The sequence below is a fragment of the Strix uralensis genome, chromosome 5, assembly GCF_047716275.1.
Source record: "Strix uralensis isolate ZFMK-TIS-50842 chromosome 5, bStrUra1, whole genome shotgun sequence".
Taxonomy (NCBI): domain Eukaryota; kingdom Metazoa; phylum Chordata; class Aves; order Strigiformes; family Strigidae; genus Strix; species Strix uralensis.
The window spans coordinates 54,446,307-54,473,175 of record NC_133976.1 but is presented as its reverse complement, the minus strand read 5'-3'; the positions used below and the strand labels follow the sequence as shown (position 1 = coordinate 54,473,175).

The 26,869-nt window shown below is 38.7% G+C and overlaps 1 protein-coding gene across 5 annotated transcripts in view; it reads right to left on the bottom strand.

The window, feature by feature from the left end:
• ANO4 (anoctamin 4) overlaps nt 1-26,869 on the bottom strand; it is a 220,123-nt gene that overhangs the window by 64,658 nt on the left and 128,596 nt on the right. For 4 of the 5 annotated variants that reach the window (XM_074870850.1, XM_074870851.1, XM_074870852.1 and 1 more), the window contains 3 exons: nt 14,472-14,572; nt 11,226-11,270; nt 6,386-6,517 (listed from right to left, as the gene is read on the bottom strand). In XM_074870850.1, coding sequence (XP_074726951.1) covers nt 6,386-6,517; nt 11,226-11,270; nt 14,472-14,572 — 278 coding nt within the window. Of the gene's footprint in view, nt 1-6,385; nt 6,518-11,225; nt 11,333-14,471; nt 14,573-26,869 lie in introns of those variants that run through there. The other variant, XM_074870854.1, reaches the window with a different exon arrangement.

Here is a 26,869-nt window from a genome sequence, read left to right as displayed (position 1 = left end):
ACCACAAGGGAACATAGTACAAATGGGAATAACTTCATTAACCTCTGGTATGCAGGGCCATTTTTGTTTAATTAATCCAGATACTGTCCTAGTCCTCCTAATTGTGTAAGTTTTTAATCTGATTTTCACTGAAGTAATAAATATTTATTTTTAAGTGGTTTATTCAATTATTTATTAGATTAAGATTTAATCAGAGAGTTTATTGCCTTTGGAAGAAAAAAAACAGGGGAAAATAGCTCCTGATATAAAGTTTGAAATCTCTAAACAGCAATTAAAAGCATTTTCCTAGCTAGTATACAGCTATCTAAGAAACTGCAGCTAATTACTACTGTTACAATTCCTGACTCGCAGCTCACTACATAAAATAACTAAAATGTAGTAGAAAAATAACTAATTATCATCAAGTCTGATGGAAAACATTTTTCACATATTGTGAACTCTACATTCTTGTAACTGATAATTTTCAGAATAAATGCTTTGGCATAAATAAAGCCCTTCCCAAGCTGTGGCTGCTGAAGAGAGATACTACTCAGAAGTCTATCTTGAAAATTATCATTTTGCATTCCACACAATTCCACAAAATTCCAAAAAAATGCTTGTCTCAGAGAGGCAGAGCTTCTTTCCTCCAAAAGGAGATTTCCTATTACTTAGGAAATATGAGGAATTTTGGTCTTCTCTTGTACTAACTATTTTATGATATACCCTATAAGGTATACCATAATCCCTTTAAAAGAAAACTTGAAGCCATGCTGCAAAAGTTATAGGCACATCTTACAAATGTGATTCTTGCATTTTCTTCTTTGCCTGTTTCAGAGGGAGGGCAGATGGTTAGCTGTGCCTCTTAAAACAATTTTTATTTTTTTTTCTGAAAGCAAGAATTTCTCCACATCTAGTCTTTTCCATCTGAATAGGAAAGAAAAATTCAAGAAAGGAGATGACCATCAACTTGACCTACATGCTCACTGCACATCAATATTTCAAAAATATTAATTCCTATTGAAAAAAGGACTGATCAGGCCTTACTGTTTTTGGTCTTAACTATTTTCCTCCACAGACTCTATATGGTAAGTATAGTCAGTCATCTGTCTTTCAATGTTTTTAAAAGCAGCTATCACAAATGAAGACGTTACTCAGACCACATTACGAACATCAACTGTATCAGACTGGAAATCTGGATGTGAAAACTGTGGCTGGATCAAAAAAGATAAACTGTCTGTTCATTGATGAGGTGAAAAAACATCTGATGGTATGAAGAAAGGAAGAAGAAAGGAATTCCAGAGCCAAACTGCAATATTGCAATATTTGGACAAACATCGAACGTGGAAAAGCTCAAAAGAATATTTAAGGAATAATATTTTAGAAAATTAAAAGCACGTAACAGCAGGAAAGAAGGAAGAATTCTGCAACATCTAGCTATGGTATGTGGCAAAATCTACAGTGAGGACATGGAGAATTTATCTGAAAACTCAGTATATGGAGATGTATATGTCCATGATGGTTGTATTTGTGAATGATTTACTACATGGCCATTAAGCAGTTGTTCAGCGTGTCTTGGATAAACATTGATTTATGACAACACATAAATCCTTGATATATTCAACTGGCAAAAGTACATCTCCTGCTCTCCAGAAATACTTGTACAATAGCCAGAAAAATCCTTGTTAGTGTAATTAAAAGACTGATTATATGGTTTAGACTCCTGTGGCTATTTGTTAAAGAACAGTTTAATGTACTTTCCACTCATCTCTTCTCAGTTAGGATACCAGATTTGCAAGAAAATTTTATCTTTTATATTATAAACTTGAATCTTAAAATCTGTACATAAGATCTGATAAAAAGCAGACACTAGTGACATTTTTCAGCTACCACCTTAACACAGTGCACAAGGACTGAAAGCCTTATATTTATTACTATTCTCCAAGGACTTCAAGAACTCAATACGTTACAAGCATTTTACATCCTCAAAAAATGCCCCTATGTTGGTTGAAAAGTCTTAAACAACACAGAGGTCAGCCAGCTGAGCATCGATCCACTTGGATGCACACAAGCCTGTGGGACTGGATGGGTTACACCCAAGGGTGCTGAAGGAGTTGGCAGATGTGCTGACCAATCTCCTTTCCATGATTTACCTGAAGTCATGGCTAACTGGGGAGGTCCCATTGGACTGGAGGGTGGCAAATGTGACACCCATCTACAAGAGAGGCAGAAAGGACGATCCAGGAAACTATAGACCTGTCAGTCTGACCTCGGTGCCAGGGAAGGTCATGGAGCAGGTCATCTCGGGTGCCATTAAATGTCATATAATGGACAACCAGGGGATCAGGCCCAGTCAGCATGGATTTATGAAAGGCAGGTCCTGCTTGACAAACCTGATCTCCTTCTACGACAGGGCGACCTGCTTATTGGATGAGGGAAAGGCTGTGGATGTTGTCTACCTTGACTTCAATAAGGCCTTTGACACCATTTCCCACAGCATTCTCCTGGCGAAACTGACTGCTTGCGGCTCGGATGGGCACATGCTTTGCTGGGTAAAAAACTGGCTGGATGACCGGGCCCAAAGAGCTGTGGTGAATGGAGTTAAATCCTGTTGGCGGCCGGACATGAGTGATGTCCCCCAGGGCTCGGTTTTGGGGCCACTCCTTTTTTTTGCAGACGACACCAAGTTGGGTGGGAGTGTTGATCTGCTCGAGGGTAGGGAGGCTCTGCAGAGAGATCTGAACAGGCTGGAGCGATGGGCTAAGGCCAACTGTATGAGCTTCAATAAGGCCAAATGCCGGGTGCTGCACTTGGGCCACAACAACCCCCAGCAGCGCTACAGGCTTGGGGAGGAGTGGCTGGAGAGCTGCCAGTCAGAGAGGGACCTGGGGGTGTTGATTGACAGCCAGCTGAACATGAGCCAGCAGTGTGCCCAGGTGGCCAAGAAGGCCAATGGTATCCTGGCTTGCATCAGAAATAGCGGGGCCAGCAGGGACAGGGAAGTGATCTTACCCCTGTACTCAGCACTGGTGAGGCCGCACCTCGATTACTGTGTTCAGTTTTGGGCCCCTCACTACAAAAAGGCCATTGAATGACTCGAGCTTGTCCAAAGAAGGGCAACGAAGCTGGTGAAGGGTCTGGAGCACATGTTGTACGAGGAGCGGCTGAGGGAACTGGGGGTGTTTAGTCTGGAGAAGAGGAGGCTGAGGGGAGACCTCATCGCCCTCTACAGCTACCTGAAAGGAGGTTGCAGAGAGCTGGGGACGAGTCTCTTTATCAAAGTAACAAGCAATAGCACAAGAGGTAATGGCCTCAAGTTGCGCCAGGGAAGGTTTAGGCTAGATATTAGTAAGCATTTCTTTCCAGAACGGGTTGTTAGGCGTTGGAATGGGCTGCCCAGGGAGGTGGTGGAGTCCCCATCCCTGGAGGTGTTTAAGAGTCGGGTTGACATAGCGCTGAGGGATATGGTGTAGTTGGGAACTGTCAGTGTTAGGTTAATGGTTGGACTGGATGATCTTCAAGCTCTTTTCCAAAACCTAGATGATTCTGTGATTCTGTGATGTGGTACTGGGACCCTCTCTGTCCTGTACACTTTCTGTCTGAATCAGTTTCGGCACAACTGTGTGATGGAAGGGGATGCAGAGTCACATATAAAAGCCAGGAGTAGGGAAGACACTGTCACTGTTATTCCAGTCTACAGGATGATGTACTTGTTGAAGACAATGTGAACTTCACAAGTAACTGCCCATGACAATTAGGTAGCCTCCATTATAATTGCATTGTAATGGCAATATGGTATGGGAAGATCACTTTAGCAAAACCTTAACTACAGCAATATGAAAATGCATGGTCTTTTCTTACCACTGACAAACTGCAAGCTAAATTATCATAACATTATTGTAGATGGCAGTTGTTCATTTTTGCAGCTCAAAAATTTCCGTAACTATCTTCACATTCCTAAAATACTATTGTGGGTCTCTGGGTTAGAAATTTAAATAAAAGCCCTGACAGTTTTTTTAAAAAAAACTTACATTCAATTAGTAACTTTTTTACTCCTTAAAAAGTAAGAATTTATGTAATACAACAGTGACAACTGAAAACTGAAGCTTTAACCTAATATGGAAGCAGGGTTTTATCAACTTTGGAGCCTTTTTCTGTTACTGTTCTGAGTACTGACAATTATCAGTGCTGCCCTTGTGAAGGTTACTACACTTAGCAGTGGGTAGAGGTGAAAGAGAAGTAATTTTCTTAGTGATCAAACACTCATCTGGCACAACACACTCAGACAAATGAAGGTGCCAGTCACATTATTTGCTACATCAGTTAATATGTGTTAGGATAAACATAAATAAAAAAATTCATTTCTACTCATACTTTCCCCATGTTTGAGGATAGGTGGGTATCTTTACTATTGGCTTTAATACAGGCCTTTCAAGAGAATGTTTATGTACATCTTGGAAGAAGCAGCAATTTGCACAAAGTAAACAGCAATTTGTACAAAGTAAGTGAAGACCAACATAATACACTTCTTGACTGTTAAGTGACACTGAAAAAATCATTCTTTTTAACTCTACATTTCCAATTATTTAATACCCACACTCCACAATCAAAGATTAAAAGCGCATACTAAAGATGTTCCTGAAATGCTCTGCTTACCAACATACGCTAAAATTTTTGGAACAATTAAAATGCCTGCATGCAACTCACTAGACGAGTTTGAACAAGTCATTATATTGAACAAGTCATTATATTTCAAAATTCTAGTGAAGCAGAATAAGACAGACACAGCTAACAGGCTGGAGCTTGATGGGAGCACAAGAACCCTGTCAGGGCAGCTCAGCCAACATTTTATCAGTCCCCACACAAAAGGAAAGGAAGACTATACAGAAAGCAAACCAGAAAATGTCATGTCTGATGGGGAGTAGAGCTTCAAAGTCTGAAGTGATGTAAAAGAAGTACCAAACAACAGCAGGAGTATTAATGAAACTAACACAGTATTTAATAAACCCCCCCTGCCAGTTTACTAATGCAAACATGAGCAAGGCAGAAGAATGAAAAAAATACTCTGGTTCATATATGCCGATTCTCCTTCCAGCCACAAAAAACCTTTCTTATGTGTTGTAATTTTAAGGGAAGTTAATAGTTAATGTTACTATTAATAAAAATATCAACCCAGATGTCCCAGTTCATTCAGTTTTTATTATCACTAGTCTAGTCTTGAACTAATTTGCACCTACTCTTCCTCTTGTAGGGCATAATAACTGACCCATCTTTTTGCTCAAGTATCAGAAGACTCTCTACTCTGAACCTTATGACTATTCAGGGCACAGACATTTAGTGGAGATAACCCTGGCTGGTGACTTGTGTTAGGAGCAGACTTCTACTGAAATTTCCCTGGAGATTTGCACCTGCTTTTGTTTTTCTGCTGTATTTGGAAAGTCACTACTTATGGCAGAGGAGGTCTATTTTATTCATTCCTATTGCAGCTAATAAATCCAATCCCTGAAAAACTGTTCAAAGTGAGGCATTTAAGAGCATTGCATCAACTGGGCTTCTCCCTGGATAAAATCACGTATTTCAGATTTTTAAACTTTGAGCTGTCTTGAAGTCATTCTGTGTCTTTTGTTAGTACCCTGGTCAGTGCTGTCTCTTTGTGATTTTGTTCTCAGTTAGTCAATGATTGTTTCCCATATCACTAACTACCCATAAGACACCCTCTTTCCTCAAAATTTGACAGACCTGAAATTCAACATGGGATCTGAAGGTCATGTGGGGCTTTTTCTGTTTTGTGTTTTGCAAGTGAATAAAGGCTTCTAGTAGCCAAATGATTTCTCTAGTGACATTGGTGCAACGCTGGTGCCATTGGTATGCTTGGACAAGTGTCGCTGGCATTTTGCAAGCAGTTTTGTTTCCATAAAAGTAAAAAACAGAGGAATACAAACAAAACTACGTTCTCTGATTTCCTGTTTGTTCTACAGTCGTAACTAGGAATGAAACACAGTATCAGTTTATTTTGAGCATCAGTGTTAGGACTAATTTTTATTATGCTAAGGACATAGAAATGTTGAAAAAGAAGTTTTAATCACATCTTTAAGAGACAAAGATCAACTGCAATTCTGATCCAAGAGAGAATTAGCCATTTGACTACTTTAGCGATGTAATTGAAATTCCAGCGAATTAAAAGGAACTTTTCCATTGATTTCCTTTAGCTTTGAGCCGGACCTTTAATTATTAGAAATGTAGACAAACTTTATGCTCTTCTCTCAGAACTCTCTCTCTTTTTTTTGTGACAAAGAACTAATTTGAAGGCACTAGTCTTTAAGACATGAACTAAGAAATTGATTTTTTCCAAGGTGAATCCAGAAGGAAATGTTTTCATCTTGTAATTAAGATATAATAAAATACTCACTGATGGATTCTTTGTTGGCTGAATGGAGCAGTATAGCAGTCATTCTCCTCCAGATCTGGCAGTGTCTCCTTGTCCAGTTTCATTGGCTTTCTAGGTAACCATCCTCGAAACCTGCTTATTTGTTTCTCGATCCTGCAGCACATGAAAAGTGTGAGCATTTGAGAAAGTATTTTTTCATTACATTACAGAACACTGGCAAAGAACACATGCTGATAAACTAGGCCACTTAATATTTACAACTAGAAAAGATGCAATGTCTTTTGACTTTTTCAAGGCAGACCAAATTATACATGCTGAACTTGATTATTGATAACCAGCTTTCAGCGGAGGAACCTCTTACTTTGTCTCAGCAGAAAAGCAAGGCTGATGGTACACACTGCTATAAATCTTGATAAGCACAGTAAGCTTCTGGCAACTCTCTAAAGCTTTATTTCTCAGCATTTCAGTTAGTTTAAATTTCAGGCTTAACTGACACATTAGACTTTGGACATATAAACATTAGAACAGCAGAGACTGTGACAGAGAGCTTTGGCAGCTAAACCTCAGCAAGTTGCATCCCTTTACTGCTCTCTGTATGGATTCTTACCTCACAATTGATGCTATAAAAACCAGGCTAGTTTGTTCATTTGGTTCAATTCTAGTGTCTTGCAATACTACAACTCTGTGAAACCAGAATACTCAGTGTATAGATTAACAGGTGACTGCCAGAGATTCTTGCATTTAGAAGGTGAAAGCAAACTAAGACCAAGCTGGAGAAAGGGCAGATTTAACTGCAGCTGTGCTCATGTAAAGATGTACAGTGAAATGAAGGGAAAGGGAAGAATCAGAGCTGATTGGAGAAGACAATCTAAACCAAATTCAAATCCAAACTAAAGCGTTATAATGAAAAACACATAAGAAAGATGATATATGTCTGGCACAATGAGGCCTACTCTCTCAGAAGTTCTTAACACCTTCAAATCCTAATCGGTGATCCCTGCCTGCAAAAATCACAGGCTACAAATTAAGGACTATGCACATACTTCAGTTACTGGATGAATCTTTGCAGTAGTGGAGCTAAAGGGCATGAATTGACATACTTTGAACTTTAAGTCCAGTTCTGGATGAAGCTCTTTTCTTTTAATAGAAGTCTTTTCTTTTAACAGAAGCCAGCACATTAATTCTATGACCAGCAAATGCTGTGAGCTCTGCACAGTCCCTTTGAGGGAGGGCAATCCATACCCACGCAGCTGAGTGCGTGGGAAAGTGACGTGAAATTATGACATAGTTTCATTTAAAATACATATAGTATTTCCTGGAATATTCAACCTTCTCCTATCAGGTATTCTTATCCTGAATAAGAAAGTTAATGCTAACTTTTAAACGTGGGCAGATTTCAAAATTGTAAGCAAATTAGCTCTACTTGTTTTGGTACCACTTATGTATTCCCATTCTGGGAACAGCATGGGGGGGGGCGGGGGGGGGGGGCGGGGGAGAGGCAAATGTACCATCAAGACTGTCTGGAAGAACTGGAATGTGTATACAAACATAACATGACTTATACTAAATTAATCATAAACTCTTCATGGGCAGTGTTTGCACTGTCCCAGCAGTTCAGAGCACAGGAGGAGGTAGTCTGCAAATGCCTGAGTGCAGGCAAGATGTCAGATCCCAGGGCTGACCAGCTGTAACTCTCCCGTTGCAGCATCCAGACTGACAGCCTTCAGCTAGTCTGTGCAGACACAAGTGCATGACAAGGGAAAAGGAAGTTCTCTACAGAAAAATTCCCTGTCTCTTGGCCTCTAGTTTTTCCTCTGTAAAGACCACAAGCTCTGCATTATTGTATATTCAGCAGGCTTAGTGACTCTGGTATGGAAAAGGGAAGAGGAATCAGCCAGAAAGGTTTTCTATAATATCTCGTTCCATGCTTATTTGTTAACTGAAATAATTTGAATTCTCTAAGCTATTAATACCCTTGCTAATCTGCAATCCTTTCCCATTCACCCTGCAAGTCAATGTGCACATTTGAGATACACCGTGCTGCAGGTTTATCACACCATGCATGCACGCAGGAAGGCATAGAGTGCTTTCCCCACTTAAGAGTAATGCATTATTCATGTTGGCTTCTCACTGAGTGTACCCAGAATTTAACTGGTTTGTCATTCTCAAGGCTCAGATTACTTGGCATGCTCAGTGAGCTTGCTGGCAAACAGGTCTGAGAAGGTTGCAAAGCCTTTTTGCAAGGCCCAGAACATACAGTACAGCCACCCCTAGGGGAAAAAAAAAAACCAACAACCAAACAAACCCAAACCTATTTATCTCCCTGGAAAAGAAAAATGACCAAATTTTTAAATTGCCTCCAGCTCACTCCATTAGTGCCACCAGCCAGAAGCACAGACTTTATACTCTACAGGAGCATCTCTCAGAAAAAAGTTGAAAGAGTGGTGTTGGTGCTAACAAACACAGACACACAGTGTTAAAAATCTACTGTGTTTTATCACTTCTTCAAGGCTAATTCATGCCTCACTTTCCTTTATGAAGAAGTTTAGATACTAAGCCAAAAAGGGGAACGGTGTTTGGAAAGCAGATCAACCTACACAAGAACAAGAGTGCATGGAGTGATGAGGCACTGTAGAGATAGCCACAATGAAAGAGGAAAGTAGAAGATCTGATAATACCCTTCTTAAATTCCTTCTTTAAAAACACTTGCTAGCCTCATAAGGCAAAAACCTCATTCTAATTCACAGTGTCTCAAAGACAGAGTGTCTTGTACCTCAATCCTGCCCCTGCTCTCCAAGTCTAGTCTTTACTCAATATCCTCTTTCTGAAGACACATATTGTGCTTAACTCACACAAAGGTTTTCTCAAATAATTTCAAAGAAACTGTTTTCTCACTAGGAAGTGGGGTAGGGATAGAATAATTTTTTCAAAGGAAAGAGGGAGTTAGGAAAATTTTAAAATGTTTTGAATCGAGAGTGATTTTTACTTGTGGGTCAGCTTTGACAGAGCTTTATGCATACTGTAGTGCTAGATATTTTCTTAGTTTAGTTTTTAACCACAATGCAGGTACTGCATAGGTACCTGATACCCCTCCTTTCCTCTAAAATGTATTAGGGGAGTTTTGTTATTTGAAATTTTGAGATCACTAGAATTTTTCATAGAAAAAATCCAAGTCAGGTTGACAAGTTGCAAGTGACCTGCTCTGGGATTTGCCTTGTAACAGAAACCCTCTTTAAAATAAATTTTGCCTGAATGTCAATATAATGTTTGGCTTAGCTCAAAAAATGGACCAAGGCTTCATTTACTTGTAATCTTCACTGAACTAGGAGGAAATAGATACTTTTATTGAAGCTGTATATCTGAGTTTCACATAAATTAAAATAAAGCTGAATATGTTTTCTTCTTTTATAGCTTTTCCACCTCAAGTAGGTATTTATAGACCTGAACATAAAAATTGAATTTAGCCAAGTGTTCTCATCACTCAGGAACTAAAATACCAGAAAAAGATCATACCTCTTCCCATACTGACTTCAAATGGCATCCTGACTCATAAGAAAATGAATGTAACGTAAAATTTCATACACCACATATAAATGCTAGAATCTTCACCTACTCCCTCCTATCTATTGCTTTAGTCAAAGCAGTCGTGTCTTAATTAAAATCAAGACAAATTTCAAAGTTAACAGCCACTATATTATTTATTGTAGAGTGTGGATGGAAAGTGGGGGAGCATCAACAAGCTTTAGAAGAATTGTGTGCGTCTATTAGCCTGTGCCAACTAGGTAAAATGCCTTAACTCCACAAAGTGCCCATTTGGTGCTTACTAATATAAAGAAGCAAATACTATAATGTGAGATCAATGCTGGTACTCTCAAGCCACCAGCACACCGTGATGGAATTTAATATAAAAAATGTTTTTTAATATGCTTATACAGCAGAGTGATAATATGTGATTTATTTTCCCATGGATGTTCAACTACTGACATTATCTGCAAAGCGATACAGCTGTTTACTCCAAAATGCAGATTTTTCAAATTTAATTCTGCTCTCTCAGAGGTTCATGGGAATATTTCCACTGACCTCAGAGTGACACAGAGCCTTTTGAAAACTGTATCAACAGCACTGTGGAACTAAATGCCAACATATGATCTGGTCTTTGCCAAGCCTGCGTATTTTTTAGGCTTTTTGGAGACATTTTCATTTAATTGTCCAAAGTATCAAAAAAAATTAAAATGCAAACTGCAGCATGGGAAGTTTTTCATTGCACTGTCAGACATAAACCAGGCATCAAACATAACCCTAAAGACGTTTAATAATTGAGTGAAGGCACTTCAAAGATTCTTGAAAAATACTCATCTCTCAAGCTCAGTACATTACACCAGAGATGAACTTGGTTCATTGTGTTCCTATCTACTAACAAAGTACTAAGTATCCCCACAGAGCAAGCAGTAAATTACTAATGCCATCACTATTATAAGTAAGCAAGGTACACAGAAATGAAAAAAAAGCTGTAACTGTGGTATTTTAACCCAAAGAAACTCCCTAATGAGCTGCATGAAAAGAAAGAGATAACAGTGTTTGCACTAACACACTTATTCTTCTTTAAAAGGCTCCATCAATTGAAAAATATTTCTTTATTCCTAAAAAAGGCAACACTGAGAAAATGAATTACCTCTTTCACATTGAAAGTTCCTTAAAAATGCAATTTCTGTATGTGTTTTTGTAGATGTCCTAGTGTGTAATCACTCCCTCCACCCTTCCTCCAAACACAGCTAATACACTTTTCCTTCCAGCTTAACCATTACTTTTGTCATTGTGTCCAACTGAACATAAACTGGACTGGCATAAGAATTGTACTCACCTATTCATGAACTTGTATCGGCGGTGCAGGTAATAGATTTTTCTCCTGGAAGAACAGCAAAAATGAAGCCAGTCGAGAAGAAAACCCATCGTCAGTTACAGTATGAACTAGCAAGGAAGGAAAGGAGATTGAAGACAGAAGCCTGTAAGAGGTGGAGGAAGAGACTAAAAGAGAGATTAACAGAACTGTCACAGGAAGCCACAGAGACTCTGGTGGCATTTGAATTGCTAGAAGGTCATCATTTTCCCACTATCTTCTCCTTTTCTGTTATTTGTCATGTGTGAAGACGGGGACCCAAAGATGTTTCTATTTCAAAGAAGTCCATAAACTGTTGCAGGAATTCTATAGGACTGATTCAAATATGGATAAATTATCTCACATCCACTAGTGAATGAATAAAGCTGCATTTGGTGAAACACAAGGGGGAGTCACTTAGAAAAGCCAGGAAAGCAGTACCTGATGCTGCAATGTACCATAACACATGCAGTACCAATGGGGACCAGTGCTTGCTGTTGGGCTAACATCCCTTGAAACAGAACATAGGCTACACAAGCAAATGAGCATGTGCTCTGCACCCACCCCCAAGTATGCAGCCACTCCCTTTGCCCCTCATACAAGAACAGTTGATTTCTGTTGTCAGTGCAATAAGCTGTGTGGGAGTGCGCATGGGCAATGAGTGAGTGGACAAGGGTGCACGAGCAGACACATGCTGACCACAGTCTCGGCCTGCTTCCCGACCAGCCCTGCAGGGCAGAGTGGCCCCCTAACCATCCTGTGGAGATGCAGAACGGGGAGTCCACCTCCTGTCCCACTCTGCTGCTGGCAGCTCTTGTTCTCCTCATAAGTGCCTATACCACCACAGCTGTCAGGATTTGACCCATCACCTTCAGCAGAGAGATCACGTCTTCATGAGAGTTAAGAAAATCTGAGGGCTTTTTGGTGGGGATTTGGAACTGATACTCCTTACTGGAAGATCTGAGTGCCTGCCTGAAGTCTGGCTACCTCCTCCAGAGCCTGACTTTGCCATCTGCTGAAGGTCAGCACTAAATCAAGGTGGTTTCTGTGTATTCTGAGAGGTTCCATTGTTTAACACTGAACTGTACCACTTCCGGAAAATGAAGGGCTCACACGACACATATTCTGAATATTCATGTATATTAACTGTACTGTAGGAATGCTGTTAGTACCTTGGAAGCAAACATGGTTGGGAGCTTTCTAAAATAAGACAGCACTGATGCTTTATAAACTATAGAAAAAAAACTGGTTAGTATTCCAGGTTAATTTTCAGGACTTAGAATTTAAATAACGCATAATATTTTGACATTATTTTTGTTATCAGTGCCCATATTGTGCTGATGAAGTGAAATTTTTCGAACAATTTCATGTTGGCCAGCCTCTTTTGGCCAACTCCTCCACAAGATAGCATTATTTATCTTGCTCGACTCAGCAGGAGAAGGGTCAAAGTTAAATGTTTCTGAAGATGCCATCCACTTCTTGATTTTGCTTCAAATATTCAGAGTTATCTACTGTTTTGGCACCTCTGCTTTGAAACAGCAAGGATTTTATTCACCAATGCATGGACCTTGGATAATTCCAACCTGAAATATCATAAGCTGTAAGCAATCAGCCACCCTTAAAACAAGGTTAAACAAGGGCACCTGGAAACAGGCAGTCTAGACTAGTGGACATTTTGTAAAATGCTGGTCCTTATTTTTAAATGGTAAACACTACTGTTGCTCTTAAAATAAAATTTAAGACCCTGCCCAGAGGACATTAGTAAATCACCATGATTTCCTCTTAACAATACTGTAATAATTCTCTCTCTTTGGATGTGGAAAGAATGAAGCTGTGGTCCTGAAGCAGGTCAAGAAACCTTTAGCATTTTCAACACTTTCTATATAATCTGTATGGCAACTACTTTGCTATCTGCCGAAAGACAGATTTCAAAAAAGAGACTTCAGATCAGGAAAGAACAAGCTGCTCACAGTGACTAAAATGTGATTTCCTGGTGTAGGTAATCATGAGACCCTGTCCTCCTACTACGGCAGGTTCATCCCAAGGAATGCCACAGAAGTGAAAGGAGGTACACTTTTGACCCAGCTCACTGTTTCTATGGCTAGAACACTTTTTTTGAAAGAATATTAATATCTTGCAATGACTTGTGATAGCTTTTATATTTTTCTCTTTATCACTAAAAACACAGGTAAGAACAGTTGAAGATATGCTGTGAAAATGAAAACCTAAATACATACAGAATAAGCTTGCAATTTTGTCCTTAATTCACATCCATTTTTCCTAGCAAGTTACAGCTTGTAGTTCCTACTGTTACAGCTTGTCTTATACCAGAGGCATTTTTCATCCTTAAGTGAGAAGAAAACAGAAGAAAACCTACAAAGGACACCAACTCACTAGTTGCATATTCTGGGTCTGATCCTTTTCTTGCTCAGGAGTAATTCCATTAAAATCAATGGAGTTATACATCTATAAACCCTGCTAATTGAAGGAAGAATCAAGACCTCTCAGTTCATGGGTTTTGGTCAGTTCCAGTGGAAGTCTTTATGCTATTTTAACAGTTCTGATAACCAGCAGAGTAAAATCAATATGTTACATAGAAAATTTCATAGCCCAACATGCAAATAATATAAAATAAATTATAAAAATAATCTGAATGACAATGTGGAATGAATTTGGTTATCAGTAGCATTTAATATAAGTTCTTTATTTTCTCCACAGAAAAAAGCATTTATAGTCTGAATTGTTCTCCTGTTTGATGGGATACTTATTTATAATCAGTATTTCAGTAATTACACACTATACAAGCAATTTACAGGTGCTGAACATACCAGATACGTCCAGCAGACATGCACCTTCTGTGCTGCCTTACGTACCTGGATCTTCTTGACCTCCCATTGATTTCAATGAAATGTCCATTTAAAAAACAGCAGCGCACAAGTATGCACGGGGCTCCAGCATTGAAGGGGTTAAAGGGCCTAAGGATAGAATACCCCATGAAAACAGCTGCACTGCTACAGCTCACCTTAATTTCAAACCAGTATTGTACTGCAATAGCAGGCATTAACAAGAAAGAGCAATGAATATGGCATCTAAAGTACTCCATTTATATTTTCTAAAGACGTGTGGTATCTTATAGAAGAGTTCTTCTATGTGCATTTTGGTGTTATTATTACATTGGTTTTACAGTATAGTGTGGCTTTGGAGGTTAAGACAAAATACAACTACACCTACCTGAAAGGCATTCTTACATTCATTAGTTCAGCATATTTGCCCAGGACCTCCCAAGGGGCATGCAACTTCACAAAGATGATGTCACTGTTTGTTAGAGATGACTGCAAAAGAAAAACAGAACAGCCACCACGGCTTACTTTTTCAAGTAAAAAAGAAAGAAACCATGGTCAGTGGTGAATACCTGTTTTTCTGGTCCTGTGTCACCCCTCCCACTTCCTCATTCTTCCTCAAGCATATCTAGTTCTATAAGTATTTTGGCAACTCCTTTTTCTTCTGGTTTCCTGAAAGCCATGTTGTGACTTCCTTCTGGCCTGCATGTGTGTTTCTTTCACGGGGAAGAGAGGACTTGGAGGGGAGGCTGACATGGAGTTGTGGGTTACCCAAGTGTGGGGTGGAAATAAGGTTGGTGAGCAAATCTGGGTCTGGAAGCTTGGTCCTGAACTTCAATCAAAAACAAAATGGCAAGTCAGGATCTGATTCTGCCAACTGACCTGGTTTTCTGCACTCACAGAGAAGTGCAAATGTGTGGAGTCACATCTAGCAATCAAGAAAAGTTTGTATGACAGTGTGGTCTTACCACTGTTGCCCCACATGCACAAATAATGAAGTTCCAGCTACAGAGCCAGGGTGTCCACCTTCCCTTCCTCCAGCTTCCCGCTTGGCCACATGAATTCTGAATATTAGAACTAAAAGCCAGCAGGAAAAAGGAAATCTGATGCCACCCACAACATAACATTGTACAGATTTGTGGCCCAGGAAGGTTGAGGGCCATGATTATGCCAGCAAGATCTCTTCACAGTGCTACCATCTTCTCTTCTATGGGTTGTATGTAGCATGAAGAGAGCTTTATGTAGGGTATGCACACCAGAACAGCTGTTACCTAACAGAAGGCTGTCTGGCAAAGAACGGAGAATATGCAGTAAAGAGAAGGGGAGAAATTCAGCTCTGCACTCAGGAGGAGAAATAGTGCTTTACAAGAAAGCTACAGCAGGGTCAGCTGAAGATGACAAGAGAACATAGACAGCCACATGTTAATACTGGAAAATAAACTGTTCAGATTCTAATGGAAATCAATGAAATTCTCATAAAATTGCATACAATACAGCTTTAGACAATTGAATGGATCCCATTAACAGTGACAACTACTACAGGCTGAGTTTGAGGAATACCCAGGAAATGGGTAAAGGTGTACAGGGTATGAGAAAAGTGTGAAGACTGAGAAAACCAGTCAAGAAATTTGTTAGTTGGCTGTAGGGATGATTCATAGCTTTTTAGACATTGCACTATATTCAATATTTCTCACATTAATTCTTGGTTAACACAACTTACTAGGAGTTCTTAAATATAGTATTGTTTATCTTGAAACTACAGTGACTATATGGGTGGGAGGCTGACATTTATACTTTTGATGCCTATTTGATTCTTCCCACCACTATTCTGATAGATGCTGAAATTATTTAAACTGCTATAGTGTGTTCATGTCCTTAGAGTAGCTAAAACATTATTACTAGCTTGTGACGTGATAGAAATGAAAGCTCCAACAGTTAAGATACATATGTATGATTTTCTTTAGCACATAGAAAAAAAAAGGAAAAAAACCCCAACCGTCACTACAGAGTTAACACTTCTTTAAACAAATAGAATATTGGAATCCTCAACAATGGACACAGAGAAATGTTTGTACCCAAAGTACTATTGGGCTGCATGAAAAAATGGGTTTGAGTGCGTAATGGAACAAGTGACTTTCTGGTATTAAAAACTGAAGAAAAAAACCCTTGCTGTTCTTTCGCTGATGACTTTCTGAAAAGTATTTCAACATGAAATGATACAATAGCAACAAAATGCCCCCAAGAGACTTGCTTCAGACAATGAATTCAGTTGTACTCTTTTCATTGACTTTTATGGATTCTAAATCAGGCCTCTAATGATGTTTTTCTTTATAGGCACATTTCACAAATTATCTTTTATTTTCCCATGAGACTTTAGCAAGTAGATACCATAAAACCAAGACTAGATTCGCTACTCTAAAAATTTCCTGCAAACTACTCTCTCAAAAATGAGGGTAAGCCAGCAGTGGACTGGCAATTTTGTCATAAACAGCTCAGATTAAAAAAAAAAAACAACAAACAAAACCCATCAAAACTCAAAAGAACTGTCTAATAAGTCAAATATACAGAAGGAAACTCTGGTCCTGCCACACCAATAAAATTTGAGAAATGCAGGAAATTTATTAAAACCAGCCTGTAAATTTAGTGATGGCTGTTAAACAGGAAACTTATAGGCATTTTCCAGCACACTGTAGTTTAAGACATACTACGTATGGCAGCCACAGTAACATGACTTGTGGAGATGCTGTTACACAAGTGAACACTATCTCCATCTAAATTTAATTTCTTATGTGTTACATGTTCTCACACAGAAACATGAAAAACTTCCATATAGTTATCACAAATATACAGACGTTTAAAGAATACTTTTTACTCAGTACCTTGTAATGTTATTTTATCAGCTTTGTCAACAGAAGATCTAATCAAAATACCTTTGTGAGGTTCAGTTATTTTCAGAAGAAAGAGATAATCATTCTAAATTTTTAATATGGAAATCCATTTCTCTTGGGTTTGCTCATGTTAAGTGTTTGTAAAGGAAAGCACTAAGAAAGCCTGAGAAAAACAAGATTGGAAAGAGAAGAACAAATCCAGATGGAGGAGTAATTGAATGAAATGTCACATTCACTTAATCTAAGGAGAAAACAGCTAATCAAAATACCCTAAAAAAATATCAAGAGCACCATCCTAGTTACAAAATATTTCCGTGAATGGAATTTGCTAAACTCTGTCTGTTAGGTTAGTATCTAGACACAGTATCCTTCAGCTTCTAAATATTTAATTGAGAGGAGATGAGCATCCTTTTGTTGTAACTGACTTTCAAGGCTTGGCTCATTAAATGGTTTGGAGAAGTAAACTCAATTTCATATTATGGGAACATGCAAACAAAAATCAATGTAATATTGGTCCCCTTGGAAATTTAAATAAAATGACTATTGACATGAGCAATTTGCTAGAAAGTGATGTCTAGATTATGAAGAAAGAAAACCAGAGGAATCAAGGGGACAGCAATGAGATAAAACACTCTGAAAACATAAAAATGGAATAAGTGTTTGGAATTGACCTGTGGCACCAGTGCCTACAGAGTTATCACCATATGATAATTGCCAGGTCCCTAACATTCAAATAAATTAGTTGTTTCAAACTGATTTCTTGAGGAGGAATACCCATGGCAAAACTGATTTTCTTCTGGTCAGTAACAACATTCTTACTGGTCTTCAGAGCAGTGCAAACCCAGTGTGACAAGAGACTTAGAGAATCGCAGACTAATTTAGGTTGGAAACGACCTGTAGGGGTCATCTGGGCTAACTCTCTAGATAAAGCAGAGCCAAAATAGATCAGGTTGCTCAGGGACTTGTTCCGTTGAGTCCTGAATATCTCCATAGGCAGAGATTTCACAGCCTCTGGTCAACCCATTTACTGAAACTGGCTGGAGAAAAGAATATTTCCTATGGAAGAACTGTACTCTTCTTCAGAGAAATGCTGGTTGAAAACTACAAGTTTCTAGACATGAAAATTCATGAACATTCAAAACATTCAGTGCAAAGATGGCATTCTTTATAAAAAAATTTATTTCTTACAGGAACTTTTTAAAAATTATTATTCTGATTGAGAAGCACTAGCAAGGTGTATTTAGTTTAATGAAACCCTGATTTTCAAAACAGGTTTGTATTGTAGAATTCACATCACCAGAGTCTGGGTTACAGACCATCAACATAAAATGAGTTTCTGTGTTCAGTGCCATTAATCTACTATTTTTCACAAGTTGTAATTTTCCCCTCCTCCTTCTTTCCACTCCCCAACCCCCTTTTACAGCTGGAAATCATATTCCATAATTCCTGAGAATATTAGACCAGCATTTGATAATCACAAGTTCCTATAGGCCATATCTCTGTATCAGAGGTATTCACTGCATGTATCAGAGATCCCATGCACAAATACAGGCTGGGCGAAGAGTGGATTGAGAGCAGCCCTGCAGAGAAGGACTTGAGAGTAGCAGTGGATGGAGAACTGACTATGAGCCAGCAATGTGCTCTCACAGCCCAGAAAGCCAACCATGTCCTGGGCTGCATCAAGAGAATTGCGGCCAGCCGGTCGAGAGAGGTGATTCTCCCCCTCTGCTCTGCTCTGCTCTTGTGAGACTCCACCTGGAGTACTGCATTCAGCTCTGGGGCACCCAACATAAGAGGGCATGGACAGGCTCAAGCTGGTCCAGATGAGGGCCACAAAGATGATCAGGGGGCTGGAGCACCTCCCTTATGATGACAAGCTTAGAGAGTTGGGGTTGTCCAGCCTAGAGAAGTGAAGGCTCTGGGGAGTCCTTATAGCATCCTTCCAGTACTTAAAAGGGGCCTACAGGAAAGATGGGGAGGGATTGTAGTGATAGGATGAGGGGTAACAGTTTTAAACTGAAAGAGGGTAGATTTAGATTAGATATAAGGAAGAAATTCTTTACTGTGAGGGTGGTGAGACACTGGAACAGGTTGCCCAGAGGAGCTGTGGCTGGCCCCTCCCTAGAAGTGTTCAAGGCCAGGTTGGACAGGGCTTTGAGCAACCTGGTCTAGTGGAAGTTGTCCCTGCCCATGGCAGGGGGGTTGGAACTAGCTGATCTTTAAGGTCCCTTCCAGCCCAAACCATTCTATGATTAATTACCAACCTTTCTGGCTTCACTGACAAATCACTTCAGTACCTTATCATTGCTGCCAATACTAGAATACAGGCAGTACCATAGACCCACATATTGTAGACTTGCCCTTCTGGCAAGATGACATTTCTCTTTTACCATTAAGTTTTTACAGACATCGTATTTCCTAAAGAAAACAAATCAACCATAAACATGTTTAAAAACAAAGCTCCATATTCTTCTCCAGTATCACTACATAAGGAGTGGAAAAGACTTAAGTAGGGGCCATTTACATAACTCCAAAAGCATAAACACCTGCTTTGGTGAGTTAGTCATCAGCTAGGCCAAGGAAAACTTGTAAAGGGCAGGTTCTTATTCTCCTTCTGAAAGCTGGCAGAGTTGTGTTAACTGTTGTTTAATTTAAGTCCTGGCTACTAAACTCACATGTACTCCTGCAGGCGTTCTAACTCCTTTTGATGGCAGGACTTAAATATATATATTCACTATTGACCTGACTCTGCTCGTTCTGAAGTTATCATTGTTAGTCTGAATGTAAGCAAAGTTATGCTGACATTGAACGCCTCTTGAAAAGCCCACATTTTGCTGTATTTGCAGGCTGTCTTCCAGGATCAAGGCTGGAGATTAGCATCTTTTGTCAAATACCCTCTTGAATATTCTCCTCCAACAAAGACCTTTTTTGGTTCCTTATCAATAATATTGTCAAGTCACTGTAAGACAAAAACAACTGTAGGACTCACCGTAATACAAGTATTTCTTGAATCTAAAAGTGAAGAAAGTTGAGAAAAGAGATTCACAGCATATAACCTTGAAGGACAAAATTACAGTGTCTCCAACTGAATGGTGTAATTGTTTATTTGCCTTGAGGCTACTAGGCAGGCAACTGTAAAAAACAATGCTCTAATTTATGTATGCATATCAATAGGAAAAAGAAATCAGGATTTACCATTAAGGTGTTTTACCTATCATTATTTGAGAGAAAAATACTCGACTGCGGCTCTTCTCACCTTTTAAAGCCTTCCTCATAAAAGTAAAAGGAAATAAATAAGATTTTGACACAGATCCAGCAACCAGAATTAAACCTTGCCTACTTTAGCAAGACCCTGCAAGGCAAGTTAAAAAGCCAGAATGGGGACAGTGCTTTAATTTCTGGCAAATGTAGCTCATTGCTGTTATGACTATAATGCAGGAAAAGCCAGGAAAGGAGAGAAAAATCAGCATCCTCCCTCTAGTAACAATTCTCCCTATAATTAAGCTCTGTATGATGCCTGAATGCAGAGTAGCAAATAGTAACTGCTACAGGTTTCACTGGTTTTGAGAATTACTCTGTTAACAGCACAGACCGATTTGCCATGTGGAATGAATTTAGAGGAAAAACAAAATCCAGCAAATTTCAGTTGATTAAACCATTATTCCTCTGCAAAACCAAAGCAAATGTAAATTCACAAGGGTAATTCCATAGAACCGGAAACACAGCAGTAATATGCTGCTAATATTTTTCAAAAGTGCATACATTACTACTGGGTAAATACTTAAATACTGTCAATATATGTCCAGTTTCAGGGAAAACATTATGTACGCACAAACATTAACCTCCACGTTCATGGATCAGAGGAATCTAGTAAATAATAGTGTCAATATCTTTCATATATATACTTTCAATCAAAGTATAGGTTTAGTAAAAAAGGGGAATATACTGCTCACATTCAGTTAGGATTTTAAGAGGCTTTTGACTTACAAGAAACTGTAGGACAAAAGCAGTAAGGATGAAAATAAGAGTAAAAATGAAAGCCCTAACTAACCATTAGGAGGATGTTAATTAAACAACTTTGACATAAGAGGACACTGACACATAAAATATAGAACACTTGATATAAGGAGACAGTCACATGATTACAATTTAAAATTATTTTTCTATGAAATCTCATGACAAAATTTGATGATGGGGTAAAGCTTTATCTTTATTTTGCAAAATACTTCCAGAGGTTCAGCTCCAGTGGAGTTAGTAATGCAGGCAGGTGACTGGCTATTGCCAGCATTCAGGCAATGTGTCATCTAATCCAGCTCAGAGCAGGTGTCATTGTTACAGTCCTTAATTTCTGGCAGCAGCTGACAGGATCTCAATGCTGGAACAGAACAGAGTTAGTAACAAGGGAAAATGTTTGCAAATGTCCTTTCATGCAGACAAAAATGTGTGAGTGGGAGGGCAACTTAAAGAACAGGATAGGTTACTTGAGTAGAAATAAATGCAATTACTATCTCATTGCTCAAGTTTACTGTGCAACGATGAGCTTATGGTCTGCAACAGAGAGATACAAATTCCTTTCAGAGAAGAAACAACACGAGAAAGGATGTCTTTAATTCTAATGTCATCTGAATTCACTTGTGATGGACAGGATGCATCTCACAGTAAGGTAAATCAGATGTACTAAATCTACCATGGAAACAATATCCTTTGACTTGAGCTCCACTTCCTAGAGAAAAAGACCAGAAATACCTGCAGCATGACCATCTTAATGGAAGAGGTTAATCTGAATGTGAAGCATCGATAAAACTTATGTTGATAATCCCATTAGTAAATACTGAATGAATACAGTTTTGACCCATCTGGGTAAGATTTCTGTGACAATTGAAATAGCTAATCATATGTATTTCATCTGACAAACAGGATGCATCTTTTAATTCCTCTGGACTGGAAGATAGTATAAACATGTGAAATTAATTATTGGCAGATTTAAAAATGCAGATAACTAAAACCTCTGAGCAGATTAATATGTTTTTACTTATTAAGTATCTTTACATGCGGCATCAGATATATGCTGCAATTTTAGATTAACAATGGTGATATTTTATACAGTGATAGTTGAGATCATCAAACATTTTTGACTGTACTATGGCCAAAAAAGGTCTCTTATGTATAATGTTTTACTTTTGGCATCACAGGTCACTAAAAATACATTGTACAACTGAACTACATTTTATCAAGCAGCTTCCTTTGTAATTTATTCCAAGTATAAAATATAAACCAAATATTTTTCCAGTACAGATTTATGTCTCATTAATAATTTTTTGAAGTGGAAAATACTTACATTTAATGAATTGTCTGTTAAATATTCATGTTTGTTTTCAGAGGCTTATTGTAGAAACATTGCTTTGGCAAAGAAAAAGGCAATTTATTTTTTGTCCAGCAGTTAATTTCACAAACTTAATAATCAATCAAACACTCAAAACGTGCAGGCAGGCTTATTATAGCTTTTGCATACAAATAACCTAGAGGAACTGAACAAGCTGCTTATCATAGCATCACTGAATAACAGAGGTTGGAAGGGACATCCAGAAGTCATCTAGTTCAAACCTCTGCTCAAAGCAGGGACAACTAGAGAAGTTTGTGCGGTCTTGCATATCTCTGTAGATGGAGACCTCACAACCTCTCAGCACCACAGCATATCTGGACCGAAAGGCCACAACAGACATCCCATATGGACGCAGAAGTGTTTGCAGCCGCCCAGGTTCTGAGCACCTGCCTATACTCCACCAAGATAAAGCCATCTGGTTCTTCAACTCTTCAGAGTCTTGGAAGGAAGACATACTTATATGACTATCAACCTAGACTTCAAAGTCTTTTCAGTGTCGACACTTTCCAGGATGCAGTGAACTGTCCCATAGTCCTCTGTTACAGTCTGTATACCTCTGTATTTGACAGTGTAATGCAAAATTCTTTCTAAAGATTGATGCCAGTGAACTCAACAAGACCACACCTAAGGAAGAGCCTGTTCCAAATGACACTATCAGAAGAGAGGCTTTAGTTCAGTCCACACAGCACAGTGAAGCTCTGAGTTCTTCAAGTGAGCTACACATCCACAATGTGAGGAATTACAGGCAGAGATGTTAGCCCTGGCTGTAGAAGGGGTAGTGGGGTTAGTGCATGCATATGATAGCACGGCTGATTAGGTCGGGTGCTATCCCATGCTGATGTGACCATAATATCTTCAATTCCCAAGGTAATTCACTCAGCAACACCTGGGGGGGGGGTGTCTCTGCACCATACCTGGCTCTGCAGGACACACATTTTGCTCTGGTCTGCAAGAAAGGGAAAGTCACAGAAGACCACTCTGACAGCACTTTCTCAGACTTAATGCAGGTCACCATTTTCCAGGAAAGGAAAGGCACCAGAGAAAACACAAGACCTAGTTAAATGAAGGAGAAAGATGCATGTGAAGAATGTGAATCACTCACAACTCTACCAGTTATAGCTCCCCATATACTCTGAGAGTCTGGGCAAAGCAAATGCCTGTTCCCCTGGCTCACATCTCAGTTTTCTGTGCTTTATTTAGCTTACTGCTAGGATTATTAGAACTAGAAAGAGTCTGAGGAGCCATCTTCTAATAATTCATTTCATATTGTTCAACTCAGTGCTCCAAAACTCTTCTGGTCCATTAGTAGGCAGAAACATGACTGAGCCATTTTGCCTTTCCTCTTCGCTATTATGCAAATAGTTGTTATATTCCTTTAATAAGATGGCCGTAGTGAATTTTTGAGTGACTGCATTCTGTAGTCTTACTAAAGGTACTCAAGTGATTTGACGCATTGAAAAGAAGCAAACAATTTTACAAGGAAAGTTTTCTTGGAAATGTCCCAAGGCATATGACAGAGCAGTCCTCTCTCCAGATATGACACCATTACTACACGAAAGGAAGTGCTTTTCAAAGCACAATATGATGGTGAGAATAGGTTTTATTACCACAGTTCAGCTCACAACTCAGATTTATCTTTTACCAAATCCCAAACCACACTCTTACTGTGTAAGACTTCCCACAAAAAATTTAATATGCAAAACAACAGGGGATAAAGGCACATCCATGTGACTTCACCAAGTCAGTTTCAGGTTGATCATGAAAAGAAATGTTATGGTCTAGTGCAGAGAGGAATTCCTGATAACTGATGGTCTACGTGATTTTTCATCTGTATCTATTCAGTTAAGCTTAAAGTAGTTTGACTTATGTATATAAATAGATCATCTGATGTTAAAAAAATAAACTTCAGAAACAGAATAAAAATAAAAGTTTCTTAAGGAAAGGTAGAGTAATTAGAATCTAACTGGAGACAAGATGAAATTGACATACGTAATAATATCTCTGAACTAAGAAGGAAGAATACTGGATCCTTTGTGCACCTCTGTATGAATTCTTCATTTGTTAGATGTGCTTTAAATGAAACACGGTCAGTGTATGACAAGAGAAAATTATGATTTTGCTTTGGACTGTTCTAATTTGTTGTAATAAAGCAACATCCATACATGGTACAATGTACTGACAAGGCAGACACCTAAACATGAGCTCGACTATTGATCAATTATTGCTGTTCCCAGTGTGCCTATTGACATAAGGTGCTAGATGAAAACCCCTCCTGTACAACACAGAAGAGCAAAGCAGCACCAGATGGAGCTCAATATTTTAATGGTTCAGACAAATGTGACAGAGGACAAAGATGATTTGCTCTCCTAGTTCAGAGCTCTTACACGAAGATTAAATGAGAGGGGCTACAGAAAACAAGCAAGTCTTCTTTTGCTTAAAGGCAAATATCACCATCAAATAAGGTAATGTTAGTTTTGATATGACTGCATATGTTGCAAGTGATGGAACTAATCCTAAAATTGTTTGCTGTATAATATTGAAATATGAGATCCCTATGATGCTGTGAACCTAAGGCCTCAAGTAAGATATACACTGGCAAAGAATCCCCCTCTCCAAATTCACTTGCACCATGGAAGCCAACTGCAATGAAGATCCTTGCTTAATAGACAATATCATTTTCATTTGGAGATGAAGAAGTATGCATTCTGTTTAAGAAGTCCCCAGCTAGCAAAAGGCAGATTTCTTCAGCCCAGGAAAGTGCAAACATTGTTGTTATCTACTGACAGAAATAACACTATGTGTAAACATTTCTAGAATTTTTTATTTTGCCCACTTTCCATAGAGGGGCTGTGCCTCTAAGAGCTGCAGCAGAGAATTCACAGTCCAAAGGTGGAACAGAAGTCACCAAAGTATTTTTTAGCTCTGTAGTTAAAACTTCATAGTGGAATTGAAATTCTCACCTACCATACCTCTGAAACCAATATAGTTGGTATATTTATGGCAGTATCTTTCATTCTTTTATATGGGAAAGTGTAAAAATGCAACGCAAAAAGAAAAATAGGATAAAATCTCATTTTACTTCATAATCCCAGTTTTTCTACACACTTTGTAGATGTACAATTATAGATTTTTTCTTCTATTATGAACATTTCCTAACAGGAAAATTCTAATTCCATTAGATAATTTCTGAAAAAAAAATTCAACACGGCTCATATATCAAGGGCTCTATAACTTATAATTCAATTATTTTGTTTAAAGGAATTTTCTTCAAAACAAAACAGTCTGGGCCTAATGAATATTGGAAAAGATATTTTAAAAATGGGGGAAAATTCAATTACTGCTACATCACTAGACAATGGGAAAAAAATATCCAAACTGCAGAACACTTTCTCAACAAACCACCACTTAGGGAATTATAATTGTTCATACACTGAAGTCTGTAGTTCCTGACAAATATTTAAAATACAACACTTAGCATGTCCAAAAAATATAGTGTAGAAATGTTCTTTGCACCATTTAATGCAACTTCATAGAGTCACTATAGTTACTTCTGCAGTACAAACACACATACACCCTCAGGCATGATCTCTGTTCTGATATTTGAAAGGGTGGTGAATCGGTTAGGGAAGAAATGGTATTAAAATTGCATGGCACATACCTATCTACATTTTTGTTACAACTACTGAAAGCTGTGCAGCTCAATCATTATCATTACAGTAACATAACTGGTGAATTTCTTTCCTAAAATAATCTCATTGCCCTACTGTCCACAATTGTGCTATTGCTCTTCAAAGAGGAAAGAAAACTTTAAAAAAATATCAGATTTCTGCAGCATAATATTTTAAAGCAGCTCCCTCTCCATCTTTCTCTTACACACACATGCACACAACTGACAAACTTCTCCCACAGATACACTTGTTTCCTTCTCTAGAATCCTATCTCTTGTCTTGCTTGCTTGTTTCCTCCACATCAGTCAATGTCACTTTTCTCTCAGCAGGTTCCCTCACACAACCACAGAAGGCAACTAGCCCTACCCATCACTCTCTGACTGTTTATGATGTATGACTGAGGTATTTCCAACATCAGACCTCTGCCAATGACAACCTCTGGAGCACAACAAATTACATATATCTGTCTTTTTTTCAAATTTCAATTTGAGGAAGTAAAAGGAAGATATCTTAACTTTTGAGCTGGAGGAAGCTTATCTAAAATAAACATAAATAAAATTCCACAGACTACCAAGGGAAGAAGAATATGGGAATTCTTGATTTGCCCCAATGATATTTAAGCACAAAATAGGAGCAAATTGGAAGTTTTTAAAACAGAATCACAGAATCATCAAGGTTGGAAAAGACCTTGAATATCATCTAGTCCAACCATTAACCTAACACTGACCATTCTCAACTACACCATATCCCTCAGCGCTATGTCAACCTGACTCTTAAACACCTCCAGGGATGGGGACTCCACCACTGCCCTGGGCAGCCCATTCCAACACCTAACAACCCCTTCTGGAAA